The sequence below is a fragment of the Gopherus flavomarginatus genome, chromosome 8 (assembly GCF_025201925.1).
Source record: "Gopherus flavomarginatus isolate rGopFla2 chromosome 8, rGopFla2.mat.asm, whole genome shotgun sequence".
Lineage (NCBI taxonomy): Eukaryota > Metazoa > Chordata > Testudines > Testudinidae > Gopherus > Gopherus flavomarginatus.
The window spans coordinates 92899505-92917243 of record NC_066624.1 but is presented as its reverse complement, the minus strand read 5'-3'; the positions used below and the strand labels follow the sequence as shown (position 1 = coordinate 92917243).

The 17739-nt window shown below is 39.2% G+C and overlaps 1 protein-coding gene across 2 annotated transcripts in view; it reads left to right on the top strand.

Annotated features, from left to right (window-relative positions):
• Positions 1-565: 565 nt before the first annotated feature.
• Positions 566-17739, top strand: part of KPNA4 (karyopherin subunit alpha 4) — a 62773-nt gene continuing 45599 nt past the window's right edge. The window contains exons 1-5 of one of the 2 annotated variants that reach the window (XM_050965980.1): positions 566-872; positions 11871-11915; positions 14132-14221; positions 14307-14336; positions 14423-14475. In XM_050965980.1, the coding sequence (XP_050821937.1) occupies positions 804-872; positions 11871-11915; positions 14132-14221; positions 14307-14336; positions 14423-14475 (287 nt within the window). In that variant the 5' untranslated portion in view covers positions 566-803. The remainder of the gene's footprint in view (positions 873-11870; positions 11916-14131; positions 14222-14306; positions 14337-14422; positions 14476-17739) is intronic. The other variant, XM_050965979.1, reaches the window with a different exon arrangement.

The following is a 17739-nucleotide window of genomic DNA, read 5'->3' as shown; positions in this document are numbered from 1 at the left end:
TTCCTCCTCCCCCTCAGCAGCGGGTGCCACACAGTCTCTTGCCCCACAGGCTAGAGACAGAGGGAGAAGCCTTCGCAGCTCCCAAGGTACGGGCACAGCAGCGGAGTGGGGCGGGAAGGATGATGATGTTGTTGACTTTTAGTTGTGTCACAACAGAAGCAGCAGCTGCTGGAGGAGGAGGGGACCTCGCGCCCCCCCGCCCCTAAAAATCTGGTGCTCTGAATGGCTGTCTGGCTTAATGGGAACCCCCACTGGTTGTTGTGACAGAAGCTCCCGCTCCCTTCTCGCCCTCGGTGCCTTCCCCCTGCGGGTCTCCGCTTGTTCCCCACATCGAACGCCTCGTCCCGTTCCCGCCCCCTCACTACCGTTCTTCCTCCTGAGCCCCCTAACCTCCCCTCCCCCAACTCAGCTCCCTCCCTCCAAGTTCTTCTCTCCCATTCGCCGCCGGCCCCTGCCTCCACAGCCAATCAGAGGGCGCGGTCGGTAGCGGTGGGCGTAGCCTCGGCTGGCTACATCGAGGCTACCTCCTCCTCCTTTCCCCTCCCCTCTCCTCGTCCCTCCCCTGTCGGCTCTGCCCCTTTGCTGGTTACCGGCACTTTTCGCCGCCCAGGCAGCCGAAGCTAGCGAGCGGCCGGAAGGAAGCCAGGAAGTGCGGAGGCGGCAGTGGCAGCGGCGGCCTAGTGGCGCAGGCCGCAGCGCGGACGGGAAGGGAGTGTGAGTGAACGAGTGAGCGAGCGAGGCGGCGGCGCCGGGCAGGGGATCCCGGCAGGCCCGGGAGGAGGCCGCGCTCCTTCTCTCCCGCCATGGCCGACAACGAGAAACTGGATAACCAACGGCTGAAGAACTTCAAGAACAAAGGCCGCGACCTGGAGGTAGTTCCCACAGCGCCCTGCGGGAGGGGCCGGGCATGGCGGCGGGACTGGGCCGCTGTGCTCTGGCGTCTCTCCTAATCCCGCACCCGCTACCACCGCCTCCCTGCTGCTGCATGAGGCGAGGGCCTGCTCTGGGGCTGAGGCCTGCGCTGCCGGCTGAGGAGGGGCGGGGGTGTCTTCCCCTTTCTCCTCACGAGGGAAGGGAAGCTACTGAGGTGGGGTGGGCGCGGGCGGGTTGAGCCCTTCGTTTCCCCAGTCGGGAACGGGCTGTCTTCTCCTCCTCACCCGGACGGCTGTGGGGCTGAGGGGGGCTGCCCGGAGTGGGGTGTGTCCGCGCTGACAGGGGAGTTAACGCCTTTCGGCATTTCCCTTCCCTGGGTGTCTCCTTTTGCTGTATACCAGGGGGAGGAACTGGGCGGGTGCTGACGGGTGTGTGGATATGGGGGTTGAGGGGTGATAACTTTCTCATCCTTTTCTCTACAAGAAGCTGGTAGCCGCTGACACGGAGGGAGTTGCACTGACTCTTAGCTCTTCCTAGTGCTCGTGTTATGTCCTTGCTTCAGGCTTCGCGTACTTTATTTTACTGCTCCTTGTCAACATGCGATATACCTGAGGGAAGGCTTCAGCCAGCACGGCAGCCGCGTTGTTACAATATTTAATGTATTTGTGTAGTATCAACAGGGCAATGCATAGTTAAATTAATATTCTGTATTTTAAACTTCGTTACCCTAACGCAGGTGCAGCTACAGCACTATGGAAACAGTTAAAGTACAGTGAAATATATTTTGTACAACCTCACTTTGGTTTGGCACCCTTATGATTTGTGTCAAGTACCATCTGGCTATCAATCCATCCCCTTCCCAGACAGTGATGAAAGCAGTTCTGATTTACAGTTTGGCTAACAAATTCAGGATATGGCTTGTCCCAGTTTAGGTAGTGAAGACCAACAAAGACCCTTATTGTCCTGCCGTTGGTGATCCTTGTTTAAGCTATGGGAGCTGCTGCATCAGTATCATATGGGACAGAGACAATTAGTCAAGTAAGCCAGTCCTAAGCAATTCAGGGTTTCTTCAAGGAGCTGATTTTAATAGAGAATGCTTTATGAACGCCACACAGAAACTATTGGGAGCCGGTTAACATTATGGCAGTGTTCTGGCATCTTATCTGCATGAAACACCACTTAAGTAGGCGTCTGTTCTCTGCCCTAACTTTCTGAACGGGCTCAACGTGTGGTAGAGCATAGTATAATCTAATGTTGAAGTGACGCAAATGCATGGATAGGACTGTAGGAGGTAGGATCCAATAATGTCTCTAGATTTTGAACTCAGTGAAATATGCCAATATAATTTCGTACTTTTTTGTTTAACTGAAATGTTTGGGGATGTCAAATAATGAAATAATTGAGTGTAAAGCATTCAGGGAATAAATTATTAGTTTAACATTAAAGGATTCAGAAAACAGGGTTCTGCTGTCTTTGTGTAGAAAGTACCTTCCCCAATGAGGTGTTCACTGGTTGCTCTCCAAATACACACACACAACAACAAAAAAGCTGTATTATTATTCCAGAAGTGTTGTTGTGAAGGTTTTTATTTAAAACAAACAAACCACATGTATTTCATTCTCTTCTATATGTTTAGTGTGAAAAAGTATAATTCAGAGTTCTCTTAAATCACTACTACTTCTGATGCCTAAACATTGCATCTTAACGTTGATTCTCTAAAGTCATACTGTACATATGTTAGTCTTGAATCCTTCCCACAAAAATCATAGGCCTTTATAATTTGGATAATACATAGAAATAGAATGTGATAGCCTGTCTAGTTTTAGTTATTGATTAAATCTTAGAGACACATCAATTTAAAGATCACCCTCGTGTTGGATAACTTTTTACCTATATTTGTTTCAAGTAACCAGTAAGATTTCTGTTATTGAAAGCATTTAGAGGAAAATATTTCTCCTAGCTTGTTTGTTTTTGGCATTTTATAGTAGTTTTACACTGTTTTTCTTCTTTGAGAGAGAAACATTTTAAATTAGGAAAATTTGTAAAACCACAAAAATTGACTGAGGAACTTAGTGATATGTTTAATACTGTACAGAGTTTAAAAATAGTTTAAAAATTATTAATTTCAGGTACACTGTGCCATTAGTGTGATGGAGGGTTTTTTTATCTGCTGTTAAAGTAGTCTTGTGCAAAATGAAAACATTGTTAAGCTGTTAAGTCTTGTTAAATTTTAGAGACTGACATCTCTCTAACAAATCTTGGAACATATGCTCAGTACTTAAAATAACTACTGTGGATGATCGTTTTTCATACAATAGCTCAGGCTTGTGACTATCATTCTTATTTATTAACTGTTTATACATCACATTTTTTCATTACAGCATGAAATGCTGGTAATGGCTGCAACTGCTTTAGCAACTGTTGATGTTTTTTTGGACCTAGTTCTGGAGAAAGGGGTAAACAGCGAGGTGGCAAAGTTTGCCGATGATACTAAACTGCTCAAGATAGTTAAGACCAAAGCAGACTGTGACAAACTTCAAAAAAATCTCACAAAACTAAGTGATTGGGCAACAAAATGGCAAATGAAATTTAATGTGGCTAAATGTAAAGTAATGCACATTGGGAAAAAATAACCCCAACTATACATACAATATAATGGGGGCTAATTTAGCTACAGCGAGTCAGGAAAAAGATCGTGAAGTCATCATGGATAGTTCTCTGAAGATGTCCATGCAGTGTGCAGAGGCAGTCTAAAAAGCAAACAGGATGTTAGGAATCATTAAAAAGGGGGTAGAGAATAAGAGTGAGAATATATTATTGCCCTTATATAAATCGATGGTATGCCAACATCTCCAATACTGTGTACAGATATGGTCTCCTCATCTCAAAAAAGATTTTCTAGCACTAGAAAAGGTTCAGAAAAGGGCAACTAAAATGATTAGGGGTTTGGAACGGGTCCCATATGAGGAGAGATTAAAGAGGCTAGGACTCTTCAGCTTGGAAAAGAGAAGACTAAGGGGGGGGATATGATAGAGATATATAAAATGATGAGTGATGTGGAAAAATTGGATAAGGAAAGTTATTTACTTATTCCCATAATACAAGAACTAGGGGTCACCAAATGAAATTAATAGGCAACAGGTTTAAAACAAATACAAGGAAGTTCTTCACGCAATGCACAGTCAATGTGTGTAACTCCTTACCTGAGGAGGTTGTGAAGGCTAGGACTATAACAGCATTTAAAAGATAACTGGATAAATTAATGGTGGTTAAGTCCATTAGTGGCTATTAGCCAGGATAGATAAGGAATGTTGCCCATAGCCTCTCTTCGTCAGAGGATGGAGATGGATAGCAGGAGAGAGATCACTTGATCATTGCCTGTTAGGTCCACTCCCTCTGGGGCACCTGGCATTGGCCACTGTCGGTGGACAGGATACTACGCTAGATGGACCTTTGGTCTGACCTGGTACGGCCGTTCTTATTGATATTTGATATTGTGTTGTTTTTAGCAGAAAAACATCTCTTCACATCAGAAATGATTTGATTATTCCAATACTGTAGTCCCCTGCTAAAGTTAGCCGTCTGTCCATTAGTTTCTTTATTACAGAATTTCAGTCTGTCTTCTGTCCCATAGTAGAACACCCAAAAAAAGACATCCAAAAGGTTTGTGCAGATTGCACAACTACCTTTTGCATTTGTTTCAGTGAATGCCAGATTAATAAGTAGGTGTGGAGACCACTAAAGAATAAGTGCCATTCAGGATGTAGTAGTGGAAAGAGTAGAGAATAAAGATTATTTGTGATTCAGTTTCAAAAGTTTGTGCTTTTGTTCTGTTCAGGGTCACACATTGGTACAGCTGTTAATCTCCAGTAACTTTAGACTGTATTTAATTGGAAAGTTTTAAGTTACAGGCTTCTTATTTATAGCATTTTTGTGTTTTAGATAGACAATAAAAGAAAACTTTAAAATATCTAATTCACATACTTACATGTGTACATATGTTACACAACTATGTGCTCCTTATACCTATGAACTTCAAGTACTACAGAAAATTAGTTGGCACTAGGTTTTTATTTGTGTTTTGTTAACTTTCATAAAATCCTTCGTACACAAGCATGCGTGTATGATGTCGCTTCAAAACGTGCAGTTTACATATTCAGCTGAAGTTCTGGTGACTGTAAGGAGTAATGCATAACACTGTTATTGTTCAGAAAGTGTCTAAAATGCATCTTTGCACAGATTTTTATTTATGACTGCTTGTTTCCTCCAGTTAGTCTGCTATCAATGTCATCCTGATCTCTCTTCTCAAAATCAGTCCACTGAAAGAGGTCATAGCGTATTAGCTCTTACTTGTTCGTACCGTCTCAGTATTACCCATATATAATAGAGTACTGTACAAAGTATAATAAATCAATAATTCCTAAATCTTGAAAAAGCTTATTAAATGTTAATAAGTTGGATCTGTGCAGACAGTATTTAAAATTACAGGAAGAAGTCAGCCTCCACAGAAAAGCCAGCTTTATCACACTGATCTTTTTTCTCCATAGCCATGTTAACAAAACTATATATAAAATACTGTGTATGTCCATCTACCAGGAATGAAATGGACAGCCGGGTAAGACCAGTACATAAGCTTCTTCCTTAATCTTGTCATCCCGCCTTTTGTACTGGAAGCATGGGTCATGTGCCTGTTCTTTTTTTCTTTTATTCTTTCTTTGAGTCAGAGAGGTGAGCTGCTTTTCCATTTACTGTGAGTATAGATGAAATACCAGCCTATTCTATTTCTGGCACTTCCTCTGGATGTAGCTCTGTAAGCCTTGAAACCAAACATTGGGTCTTGCCCCACTAATACCATTTTGAGGCTGTGTATTCCCTGAAGGATTAAACCAGTGGTCTAGAACCAGGTTAAGTACAAATAGTTCAGTGTCTCCATGCCAGCTCTGTTGATTCATGTTTTGAACCCCTACAGTTTTGTCCACTCTGTGCTTGCACAGTTGCATTGCTCTAAGTGAGTGGTCTCCAAACTTTTTGGATCACGCACCTCTGTCAGTAAAAATTTTTTGCATACGCACCTCCTCCCGTGCTGCAGGGCTGTCTCTACCATTTTTGCCACCCAAGCACAGAAACAAAAAAAAATCCACTCAGACCACTGCTCTAAGCAGCTGTGGCAGTTTCCAGAATTGATGGTTTGTGGAAAATTTTAAAAGTCAGTGGCTTACTGAGGGACAATAATAAAATAGGTAATAGAAAAGTTTAAGCTATTTGTGCTGTTATCGCAGAGTCCACTGTCCACAACAGCTGTTTCAGACTGACTGTAGACAAGACCTGAGAGTCTTTCAACAATAAACTGGTTAGATCCAAACAAAGCTTTAAGTTCCTCTCTCCTGATGGTGGTATTGGATGAGCTATTTAGACCCTTCGTAATTCTTCGTTTGTAGAGGATACTCCTACAGTGTACAGCCCTGTATTTCTTGAAACTACATATTGGGTCTTACTCCAAGTTGGTGACAGTAAGCCAGTGTTGGAATTGGTGACAGTATCCAACTCTGGATAAAGATACTATTCTTCCTGCAATGTAGCATTGCTTTGGTTAGTTTGTAGGACCTAATTTATTATTATGCACATAGAGGGGACTGTAACTATTAGTAGTCCCAATGAGATCATAGGGAGACTCTGTGGTGTTTTGAAATCCGTGGTCTAGAGTAAGGATGGAAATTTCCCTGATCTCTTGTCAAGAAGACCCCAGAATGGTATAATCACCTGTCTATAGGATCTTGATTGGTGTTTAGCTTGTTAAATGACAGCTGGAGCTCTTATTAAATGGGCAAGATTGTGTTGCCTTTGTTTGAGGAAGAGCCTCTTAAATTGTCAGGTATCAGTGTTGGGATCATGCTGTCTGAACATGTCTTTGAGGTGTGATCTAGCGGTGTCACCATTGCCTCTCAAGTGTAAGATTTGTCAGTGCAAGTACTTGTGATTTTTTTTTAATTGTATTTGCCTGCCTTATCTCTGGATAGACAGCAGCATCTTGAACACAGATAAATAATTTGCCCATGAAATATTGATATCTGAGTTTGAGAGGGGGAAAACTGGCTAATTACAAGAGGATAGTAGGGGATTGTCCATCATAGCACACCCTCAGAGTGACATTAGTCCTGAGTATGCTACAGAGAGTGCAGGCAAAAGTCTGTAGGAGGCAGATGCCAGGGATGGGGAAACTGAATCCTGGATTTGGAGCAGGCATCAGGGAACCATCTGAGGCAAATTTCTTTCCTTTTAAGCTGTCTGTTTGCTTCTTACTAATATGTAAGTAGATGCAATAAAAAATTAAAAATGTTCCCCAAATTGGCGATTGAACTTTCAGTCCCAGATCCTGTGCTGCAGCCTAGAAGCGTACAGTTAAGGAAGGGACTGCAAAGATGGCTTTTGTGTTCTGAACTGGGTCAGTCCCATAATTTAGCTTAAAACAGACTACTCTAAATTCCATTAGCTATAGTTGCTGTGGATCAGCATGAAATAAGGTTGCCTCCTTCCCTCAATATGCCTTCTTTAGGTCTGTAATTTGTCAGTGGTGGGGCATAAAGTGACTCTACAGGAGGATCTGGCCTCCAATTTCCTGAACTCAAAGTCTGCTGCACTGCTTCTGCCAGAGATCACTTGTATAGTCTTGGCATTCCAACGGATGTAATAGAGGTGCAGGAGAGCAGAGTAATGCTAATATCACAGAAGGTGTACATCTGCAAATCAGGGAGGAATTTGGCACCTAGATACCATAGTGATAGGCATGTTTGAAAGCTATAGTTTGAGATGTACCACCAGACGGGGACACCTGCATTAGTGGTAGTATCAGTTTAACAGATGATTGTAAGAGAAGCTTTTATCAGTGCCTGTGTATCATGTCATGCCAATAAAGAAATTTGAATTAAAACTGTTAAAAACTACTAAACACTGTATATATTTTCTAAGTTTTAATCAGCTATCACTTATATTTGATTCACAGCTATTGTGCATATATTCCCATAAAAGCATGTAAATGGATAATTATAATTCTTTATCTCATCCTGTATGTTTTTTTAATTTGCCACTAGTTCAGATGTAGAAGAGAAACCCAAATTCTTTGTCAAACTGACAGTTGTTTCTTGTCTTTCCGCTTACTAGGTCACGTTATGGAATTCTAACTATTGTTTCCATATGCTAATTTATCAGTAGTATTACATGACCAATAAAGTTGTTGCTTCATGTTCTCAAAACACTTGGAGGTGTCACCTTCTTTTACTCTGTTTGCAATACGCTTTAGACAGTTCCCTTTGGTTCTCTTTACCATTTAATATCATGTGGAATAGCTGAGAAGCTTATTTTGATAGTAGAGCTGGAGTTATTAAATAAGTATATATTCCTGAAATTAGCAACCTTTTTCAGTGTAGTGGTAGTGTTAAAGATCAAATATTGTTGGTCTATTTTTATAGGGCATTGCATTTTTGTAGGCTTAACCTTGAGGATTGCCACATCAGCTCTTCTATAAATCCTAGCTGTACAACTGGATTTCCTATACAGTTATTTTAGTAACTTCAGTGTAAAAATCCTTGTTTTTAATTGATTGCCCTATTATATGTTTAAAGCTTTCTAAATATATACTTGCCGTTCCTAGACTATGGTGCTTTTATGTTGTAGGACACAGTGTACTTATAGACTGTGGCTCTTGTCAGGTTGTCCTGGGTGATGCAGCTGTGCTCCAGAGGGTCTTCTGTGTTTTTGATACATTAAGCCAATATAGTTTCTGAATCCTGTGTCCAGTGTCTGTTACGCTCTTATCAGTGTTCATTTCTTGTACACAAATATGTAAAATAACTTTGCTGTGTTCTGCCTCCTTGTAAAACCGTTTATTTTAAAACAACATTTTGTAATATACTTAACTATGAGAGTTGAAGCAGGGAATAGAACAAATGGTTTAATTGCATTAGGTATGATTTTTGCTTTTTGCGTCTCATTGCATGCCTCATTCAGAATTGGTCCACAGGCAGTGAAAGAATCCTCCAAAGGCCAAAGAGATCTTGATTATATTGTCTTGGAATGGGAAGGAAATAGTGTTGCAATTTTTTCTTCCCTGTTCTTTTGTTCGTCTGGCTGGCCAAAAGGAAAAGTCAGTTTGTCACCTGTTACTGTTACAGAATGAATGTCATGTGTCCTACCCAGCTCTTCTGAAATAGTTTTACATTATAGTGAAACGTATTATTTTTACAAGAATACAAACCATAATCAGATGTATCTGTCTCACTCAAACTTCAAGTCCTTGTCTTTAAAGCTTTGGCAGTTCCTCTGCTCTGCATAAACCTTACTCCCAATGGTTTCCTTCTCCTTTTCCACTCTGTTCTTATGCTTGGAAGTCTTCAGCTTCTTGAGCAAGTCAACCATTCTTTCTTCATTCAATTCTCTCATTTAAAACAGTTCTCAATTCTCCTTTTCTAATTCACTGTAGAAACAGATTTTTAAGAAACAACTTGAGGTCTCATTACAGAAAGAAACAAAAACTGATATCTTGCAATTTTTGCTAGATTTTATAAAATATGTAATAGCTATAGTTAAATTGACATTCAACATGAAATGAAGAGTTACAAGTATTTTCAGGTACTGCATTAGCACCTAGATCATCCTGCCAATTTCTGTAATTTTACAATCACATTTTCTATTTTCAAATGTTTCTCTCCTCTGTGACTGTGTGAAAGATGCAAAGAAACAAGGAATTGACTTATCAGGAAATGTGGTGAAACTAACTACACACAAAGTACTGATGAATGCTCAAAGTAAACTGAAAATAATTTCTCTAATCATTCTATTATAGTAATTTTAGTTGTATTTGTAATGTAACAGTAAACCATTTTCAGACAAATGTTTTTTCTAAGTTGAATTTTTGTCAGTGCCCTTTATTCTAAACTGTTCGTGTGTGCAGTAATTTAATAACCAAACTACTTAATAATCTCCTATGCTAATATCATCTGTTTATGCACAAGTGTGTGAAATTTTGAATTTTTACTTTAAACATTTTAGAAAAATCTGACACATTCACAAATACATATTGAATGATGCAGGCTCCTTTGAAGCCTTTGCATGCACTCAGGCTATGCATGGTCTACAGGAGCCGTGGCCTAAGGCAAGTATGTGTCAGGACAGAACATTCTACTTCTGTCTAATAAATAGATCTATATTACAAAATTTGTTTTTCTTTTTAAAAATCTCTATTTTTGTTTTACTAAAATCTTGATAAATCTTTAAGGTTGCAAAGTGAAGCATTCTGGCCAGGAAAAGCTAATTCTGAGGTTGCCTGCACAACCTTCACTTTTACCTCTGTGTGTATGCTAGTATTTTAATTACGCAATCATCTGCCAATCTATATATTCAACAAGGCAGACATTCTGCATATGTAATAGTACCTGTATAGTGAAGGTGTACATAATAAGAAAAAAACATAGTACAGTCCTTCAGATAGTTAAGTATGGATCAAATCTTATTTGCCATTTCCGCAATATAAATTAGAAATAGATCCACTGAATTGATGGACTTACACAGCTGTGAAATCAGTAACAAAGTAGGTTTGAACACTGCACAGGCTGGACAATGTACAGTGAGTGAAGCAGGGATTAGTAGAAAGTTAAATAGAATTTGTCTCATTCACAGTGGTACCATCCAAGGTATGTTCAGGGTGTTGATTTATAGTATCAATACTATAATTAAAACAATGCATAAGCACGAGGGGGTTAGTTAAAGTTGTGTCAGCAGCCTCAACATTTGCATTGCCTGACATTTGAGTGATTCCATTTGCAACTTAAACTTTCAAATGTCTGTTATTTAATGCCATTGGTAAATCGGAAAAGTGTCAAGCACACCATTTTGTAATTATATACAATTATTTATAAGTATTGTTCCTGAGAAATTACCAGATGTTGTATTCATGGCACAACCAAAGAAATTAAAGCTCAGGCTTGATCTACTCTAAAACATAGCTATGTCACTCAAGGGTATAAAAAGTTCACAGCTCAGATATACGTAGTTAAGCTGTCCTATGCCCTGATATAAACACTGCTAGGTCAATAGGAAGAGTTCTTTCATTGACCTAGCTACCACCTCTCAAGGAGGTGGATTTACTACAGCAATGGAAAAACCCTTTCCCTTACTGAAACAAATGTCTGCACTACAGCGCCACAATGCCGTAGCTGCAGCACCATAATTGTGCTTCTGTAGTGCTTGTAGCATAGATATAGCCTCTGATTTAAACAGCTATTTCCTCGTGTTACATTAGCCGTTTTGTCCCAAGAACTACTATTAATCTTTAAGTGCCTCTTTGAGTACTGGTTAATAGTTACAAGTGGTACATCAGTTTTCACAAGTGTAACTTAACATTAGAATATTTTAATACAACTTGTCTGTTTACCTCTGAAATAAATGTATTCTGAAAACCTAAACCCAGAGAGGGCTATACAGTTCTATCTGGAAAATTGTGAAATAAATTAAAAGGCTCTGTACAAAATTATCATACTCTTTATTAGCATGTAATGATATTTATAAAAATGGGGGTTTGTTACCATGTTTTCTGATATAAACAATTTATTCCCCTCACTTCCCCCCTTACATAATTTATTCTCTTGTTTCCATATACTTTTCCTGTTGGATAGTCCCTTTCTTTATTAGTTTGTGTTTTGGACAAATAGGACTGAGAAAATTTATGCAAGTGTTGAGCAGATATTATACAGCACAAATAATGTAGGTATTGTATTAAGTAATAGAGAGATCTGTATTTAATGCTAGTTTTCTGTTTCAAAATAAAATCCCAGACTGATGAATCAAAAGTAGTTACTTAGTCTCTGTTTACATTTTTTAAAAAAATTAAAGATGTCTTCTAAAAGTAAAATATTTAGAAAGCTGTTGAAGCATGTTAAATCACATCACAATGACTTGGTCCAGGTTAGGAATATGCTGTAATTATTTTATCTTAAACTTTTCAGACTATGAGAAGACAACGAAATGAAGTTGTCGTGGAGTTAAGAAAGGTAAGATAGATTAGTGTTTTTACTAAATATAACTTCTGTCTCAGGCATTTGAGTAGAAATTATAGAAGTTTTTTGTGTCTGAGGCAAAGACAATCATAGTGCTTGCTTTTTTTAATAGATCATTTAAAAGGATGTCAAATATTATTTGTCTTTTCAGGGTCTGTGTAGAGACAGTCACATTTTTGGTAGGGAGGGAAGCTTCAAAGCAGATGCTACCAAGTTCAGGAACTAAAATGCACATTAGTTGTTTATTTACAAATAAATGACTAACTTCCTTTCATTTAAACTAGTTACACAAAGATCTTTTAGTTGAAACATCCCCTTGGATGTTGCCTCACTGATAACCATTCCCTGCATTACCCTTTCTTTGCTTCCTGTCCCTAATAACACTAATCACTGGGCTGTTCGCACTAGCCCCATCCCATCTACTGGGTTTCAGTGACATAGGCAAATTAATTTTGGTTTCTTCCTCACATGAAGAATTAGGGCTTTAAGGAATATTTCAATCTCTGTGTTACTGAAATCATCCTCTACCAATACTCACTGTGAATCCTGACCTCACTCCTTATCTTAAGATTTGGATAAACTTTGGTCCTAATAATTCTCAAGAATGACAGTGGACTCTTTTTACTTGTAACTTACCAAGGATCATAGCTTTTCCTTAACACTTGCAAATAGATAAGCATGTAGTAGGTTTGACTTGATTATGGGAAGGGCAAAAAATCCTAAAATGTCCATACTCTATAGTGAGGAAAGATATTCCTGACATCAGGAGTCAGCTGTAGCCCAAAACATACAAGAGTTAAAAGCTGTAATCCTTCAACATATATTGTTGCCACTAAAGCAAAATAAAATCACCATGGGAGAGATGGCTGGGGTGACCTTTTAGTGATAGGAAATGTGTACGCTATTTTGTCTTCCCACTTGGGGAGGAGACCAGCAGGGCTGCCCGGGGGGGAGGGGCAAGTGGGGCAATTTACCCCAGGCCATGGGCCCCACAGGGGCCCCCACGAGAATGTAGTATTCTATAGTATTGCAACTTTTTTTTTTATGGAAGGGGCCCTCAAAATTACTTTGCCTCAGGCCCCTGAATCCCCTGGGCAGCCCTGGAGACCAGTGTACCGAACTGGCAAGCATCACACTCATGGATCGGGGCTGTTAGGGAACCTAGAACTTGTACATGGTGAGGAAAGAAGGATCACAACAAAATTGTCCTGTTGCAGTTGGCAGGTATTAAAAAATTAAAACTAGTATGAGCATCCTACAATAAGCTAATATATGATGGAAAAAAATTGGGAAAGCAGTCAAGCGTATTAAATATTTTTAGTGGGTGACAGCAAGAGATTTGAAATCATACATTGGGTTTTTTTTTGGTTTCTTTTTTTAAGTAGCTGCTGTGAAAATGCAGAATGTTTACACAGTATTGGGATAGTGAAATATGTTTGGAAAGTATGTTAACTTTCACTTAAGCATGGAAATGAATTTACGATATCTAAGTCTTTTTTCAAGTGGAATACTAGTATTTGCCAAGCTTTGCTTTTTCAACGCTTGAATCCATATTTTTGGGCTCTCAAACCCCATGATGCGCCATAATAGTCATGACATATTTTGCAATACCAGACTACTGATTTGTTCGCTCTGAAATCTGAACAGCATTTCCACAAACATTTTGATGCTGGGAGGAAAGTCTTCAAATTCCTTCCATACGACAGCAATAAGTGCCAAGTTTAGAACAAAATAAAAATAGTGTTCAGTTTAGTATAATTTTAGATGAAGCAAAAGGTGTAGAAGCTAAAACTCTGGATGTTGGGACTGGGGGAGTATAAGCCATTAGAACTCTGAGGGAAAAAAATCTTAGGACACAATGTACTAGTTTTAAGATTAATAGAAAATAAATGCAGTGAATTTAGTGGTTTCAGTGATGAATGAAGACAAATGAGTTGTATATAGGTCATGTCACATATAGTAAAATCTTACATGGCTGTCGCAATAATCGAGATGGCTGTCCTGTTCCTTGGGAAGGTATAAATGGTGAGCGATCATCTTAGTCACATACTTCGCTGCTTGGCTTGAATGTCTGAGCATTAATAGTACCAGTGAAATACTTTTTTTTTTTTTTTTTTTAAGTTGTGGGTAAAAGTAAGTCGTCTCAGCTTTTGCGGGGGAAAAAAATAAACTAAAGCTGCAAAACCCAGAAAATTTATTTTTCTTTAAAGAATAAGAGAGATGAACACCTGTTAAAGAGAAGAAATGTACCCCATGAAGATATCTGTGAAGATTCAGATATAGATGGCGATTTCAGAGTGGTAAGAATTAACACTGTCTGTCTGAAGTTTATTTCTTAACTTTTTAAAAAAAAGTATATCTAACTGGGTTTTTTTCGCCCCCCAGCAAAACACCTCATTGGAGGCAATAGTTCAGGTAAAAATATTTATTTTTCTCTGAACTTTTTTGGCTTAATGACAAATGTAAAATGGCTGAATTCTAAGTTATTGATTTTATTGTAGAATGCTTCAAGTGACAACCAGGGTATCCAGTTAAGTGCAGTGCAGGCTGCAAGGTAAGAGCACAGTTTTTTCAGCTTTGTTGTTTCTACCCTTGCAGCTTATATAGTGCTATTAAATTAAGAAAATCGTGAATCCTTGCACTAGTAGATAGAATGATGATGTCCTCTATAGATCAAGTTCACCGAATATTAGTGCTGTAATAAAATACCTTATATATAAACTTTATTAAACCAAACTGACATAACGTAGATATTAAGGTTTAATTTTCTTAATAAATATTCATGTGAACTCTAGGATTTTAGTAAATGCCATACTCCTGACTTTCAAAATAAATGGAGTAAGGATCCTAATTGATTTCATATGTATAAGTAGTCACTGGACACAGTTTCCCTGTAATTTAAATAAGTTGTCTGAGGCGGAGAACATCTTCTCCGAGAAGGTGTTTAAATCATTACAAGACTACCAGATTCCTAACAAGTTAGGCTAATCGGCAAGTACTTGAAGACACTTTAATGTAATGAAACCTTGAACCTCTTAACCAGTCAATTAGCAGTTTTTGAGCTGTTTACTGTAAAGTCTTGTCTACATGAGAAAGTTGCACCAGTTTAACTTGGTGATTTTTAAAACCTATTTAATTAAACTGGTGCATGGCTGTATGGACACTTATTTCAGTTTAAACCAGAGAAGGAATGTATTTGAAGTAAACTGAAACATGACTGGTTTAAATGGAAATAAGACAGTCCACATAGTCTTTTGCACTGATTAAACTGGTTTAGAAACAATTTAAAGTTCATTTAGTGCAACTTGTGCATGTAGACAAGGCCTACAAGCAGAGGTCCTTTTAATGTTAAAATAAGGTGTGAAAGCTATTTAGTTTTTTCTCTTATACTGCTCTGCCACCTTAGACAGCATCTGAAGCTTGAGCAGAAGGGAGGTTGTGATCTACCTGTAATTTGCTGAAACACACATGGCAAGGACAGAGCATTGTTTGAACAGAAGCAGTTACAAATAATTGGAGTTAACTGATTCTTGGAGCCAGGCTGTCATGGTGTAATTCCCCACTCTGAACCTTAGCGTCCAAAAGATGAGGTACCAGCATGAACTCCTCTAAGCTCAATTACCAGCTTAGTACTTGTAGCACTGCCACCAACCAGGAATCCCAGTGCCTAGTACACTCCGGTCCCCCCCCAAGACCCAGTCCCTCTGGATCTTAACACAAGGAAAGTAAACCCTTTCCCTCACTGTTGCCTCTCCCAGGCTTCCCCTCCCTGGGTTACCGTGGAAGATTACTGTGATTGAAACTCCTTGAATCTTAAAACAGAGAGGAAAATTCACCTTCCCTCCTCCTTCTCTCTCCCCCTCCCAGACTCTCCCTGAGAGAAAGTAATCCTAACACAGAGAGAAAATTAACCTTTCTCTCCCCCTTCCCTCCTTTCTCCCCACCAATTCCCTGGTGGATCCAGACCCAGTCCCCTGGGGTCTCACCAGAATAAAAAAACAATTAGGTTCTTAAACAAGAAAAGCTTTTAATTAAAGAAAGAAAAAACAGTACAAATTATCTTTGTAAATTTAAGATGGAATATGTTACAGGGTCTTTCAGCTATAGACATTGGGAATACCCTCCCAGCCTAAGTATACAAGTACAAATTAAAATCCTTTCAGCAAAATACAAATTTGAACTCCTTTCAGCCAAATACACATTTGCAAATAAAGAAAACAAACATAAGCCTAACTTGCCTTATCTACCTAGTACTTACAGGCTCTTGTGTACTCAGAATAGTATCAGAGAGATTGGAGAGAAACCTGGTTGCACGTCTGGTCACTCTCAGAACCCAGAGAGAACAACGACCAAACACTAACAGCACACACAAAAACTTCCCTCCCTCAAGATTTGAAAGTATGCTGTCCCCTGATTGGTCCTCTGGTCAGGTGACAGCCAGGCTCACTGAACTTGTTAACCCTTTACAGTCAAAAGAGACGTGAAGTACTCCTGTTCTATTAACCCTTAACTATCTGTTTATGACACAGGGTCATGAGTTACCTGAGAGGACAGAAAATAAATTTGTTGTAGTTTTTGAGTAAACCTAAACTGAGCTGTATTTTGCCATTGAAAGAGTGAATATTGGTGGTTTTTTGTAGGAACTAGGGGTATGTATTGTAATCAGTCCTAGGATAACTTGTCTGTCTATATCTCTCCTAAAAAGGAAGCTTTTCTTCTTAGTTAGCAGTATAAATATACATCTGCAGTAACATCACACAGCGTTTACAAACTTTAACTATTCAGAGCCCCTGACCAGGTTGTATTAAGATATTTTCACTGTGCAGACTCTTTACTTGCCAGTTTAAGGCAGTGTCTGCTGGTAGTGTTCAGGATTGGAAGCAGCAGCAGTCAGTCACAGCTACTTTCTTGTCTAGCATTTCCACGGTCCCCCTCTGGGGAGACAGTTTGGTGTGGGCTGGGACGTGAGGAAAGGAATGTGCTTCTGATATCTCCTTCACCCCCCACCCCCCTTTATTGGTCTGAAGCAGTCCCACTTGGGTTCCCTGCAGGCCTTCGCTCACCTCATGGGTGTTTGAAAAGAGAGGTTAAAGGAGTTAAAGTTCAAGTGGATTTGTACTCCCTCCTTCCTAGCAGCATGTGCATTTGTATTAGGGCTGTTGATTAATCGCAGTTAACTCATGCGATTAACTAAAAAAAATTAATCGTGATTAATCACAGTTTTATTTGCACTGTTAAACAATAGAATACCAACTGAAATTTATTAAATATTTTGGATGTTTTTCTACATTTTCATATATATTGTATTCTGTTGTAATTGAAATCAAAGTATATATTATTTCTTATTATAAATATTTTCACTAAAAATTATAAAAAATAGTATTTCTGATTCACCTCATACAAGTACTGTAGTGCAATCTTTTGTCTTGAAAGTGCAATTTACAAATGTAGATTTTTTTTATTTTTATTGTCTTTGGTTCTATAACTACACTCAAAAACAATGTAAAACTTCAGAACCTGCAAGCCCACTCAGTCCTACTTGTTCAGCCAACCGCTAAGACAAACAAGTTGTTTGTTTACATTTATGGAAGATAATGCTGCCCTCTCCTTATTTACAATGACACCAGAAAGTGAGGACAGGTGTTTGCATGGTACTTCTGTGGCGGGCATTGCAAGGTATTTATGTGCCAGATATGCTAAACATTCATATGCCCTTCCATGCTTCAGCCACCCATTCCAGAGGACATGTTTCCATGCTGATGACACTCGTTAAAAAAAATGCCTTAATTAAATTTGTGACTGAACTCTTTGGAGGAGA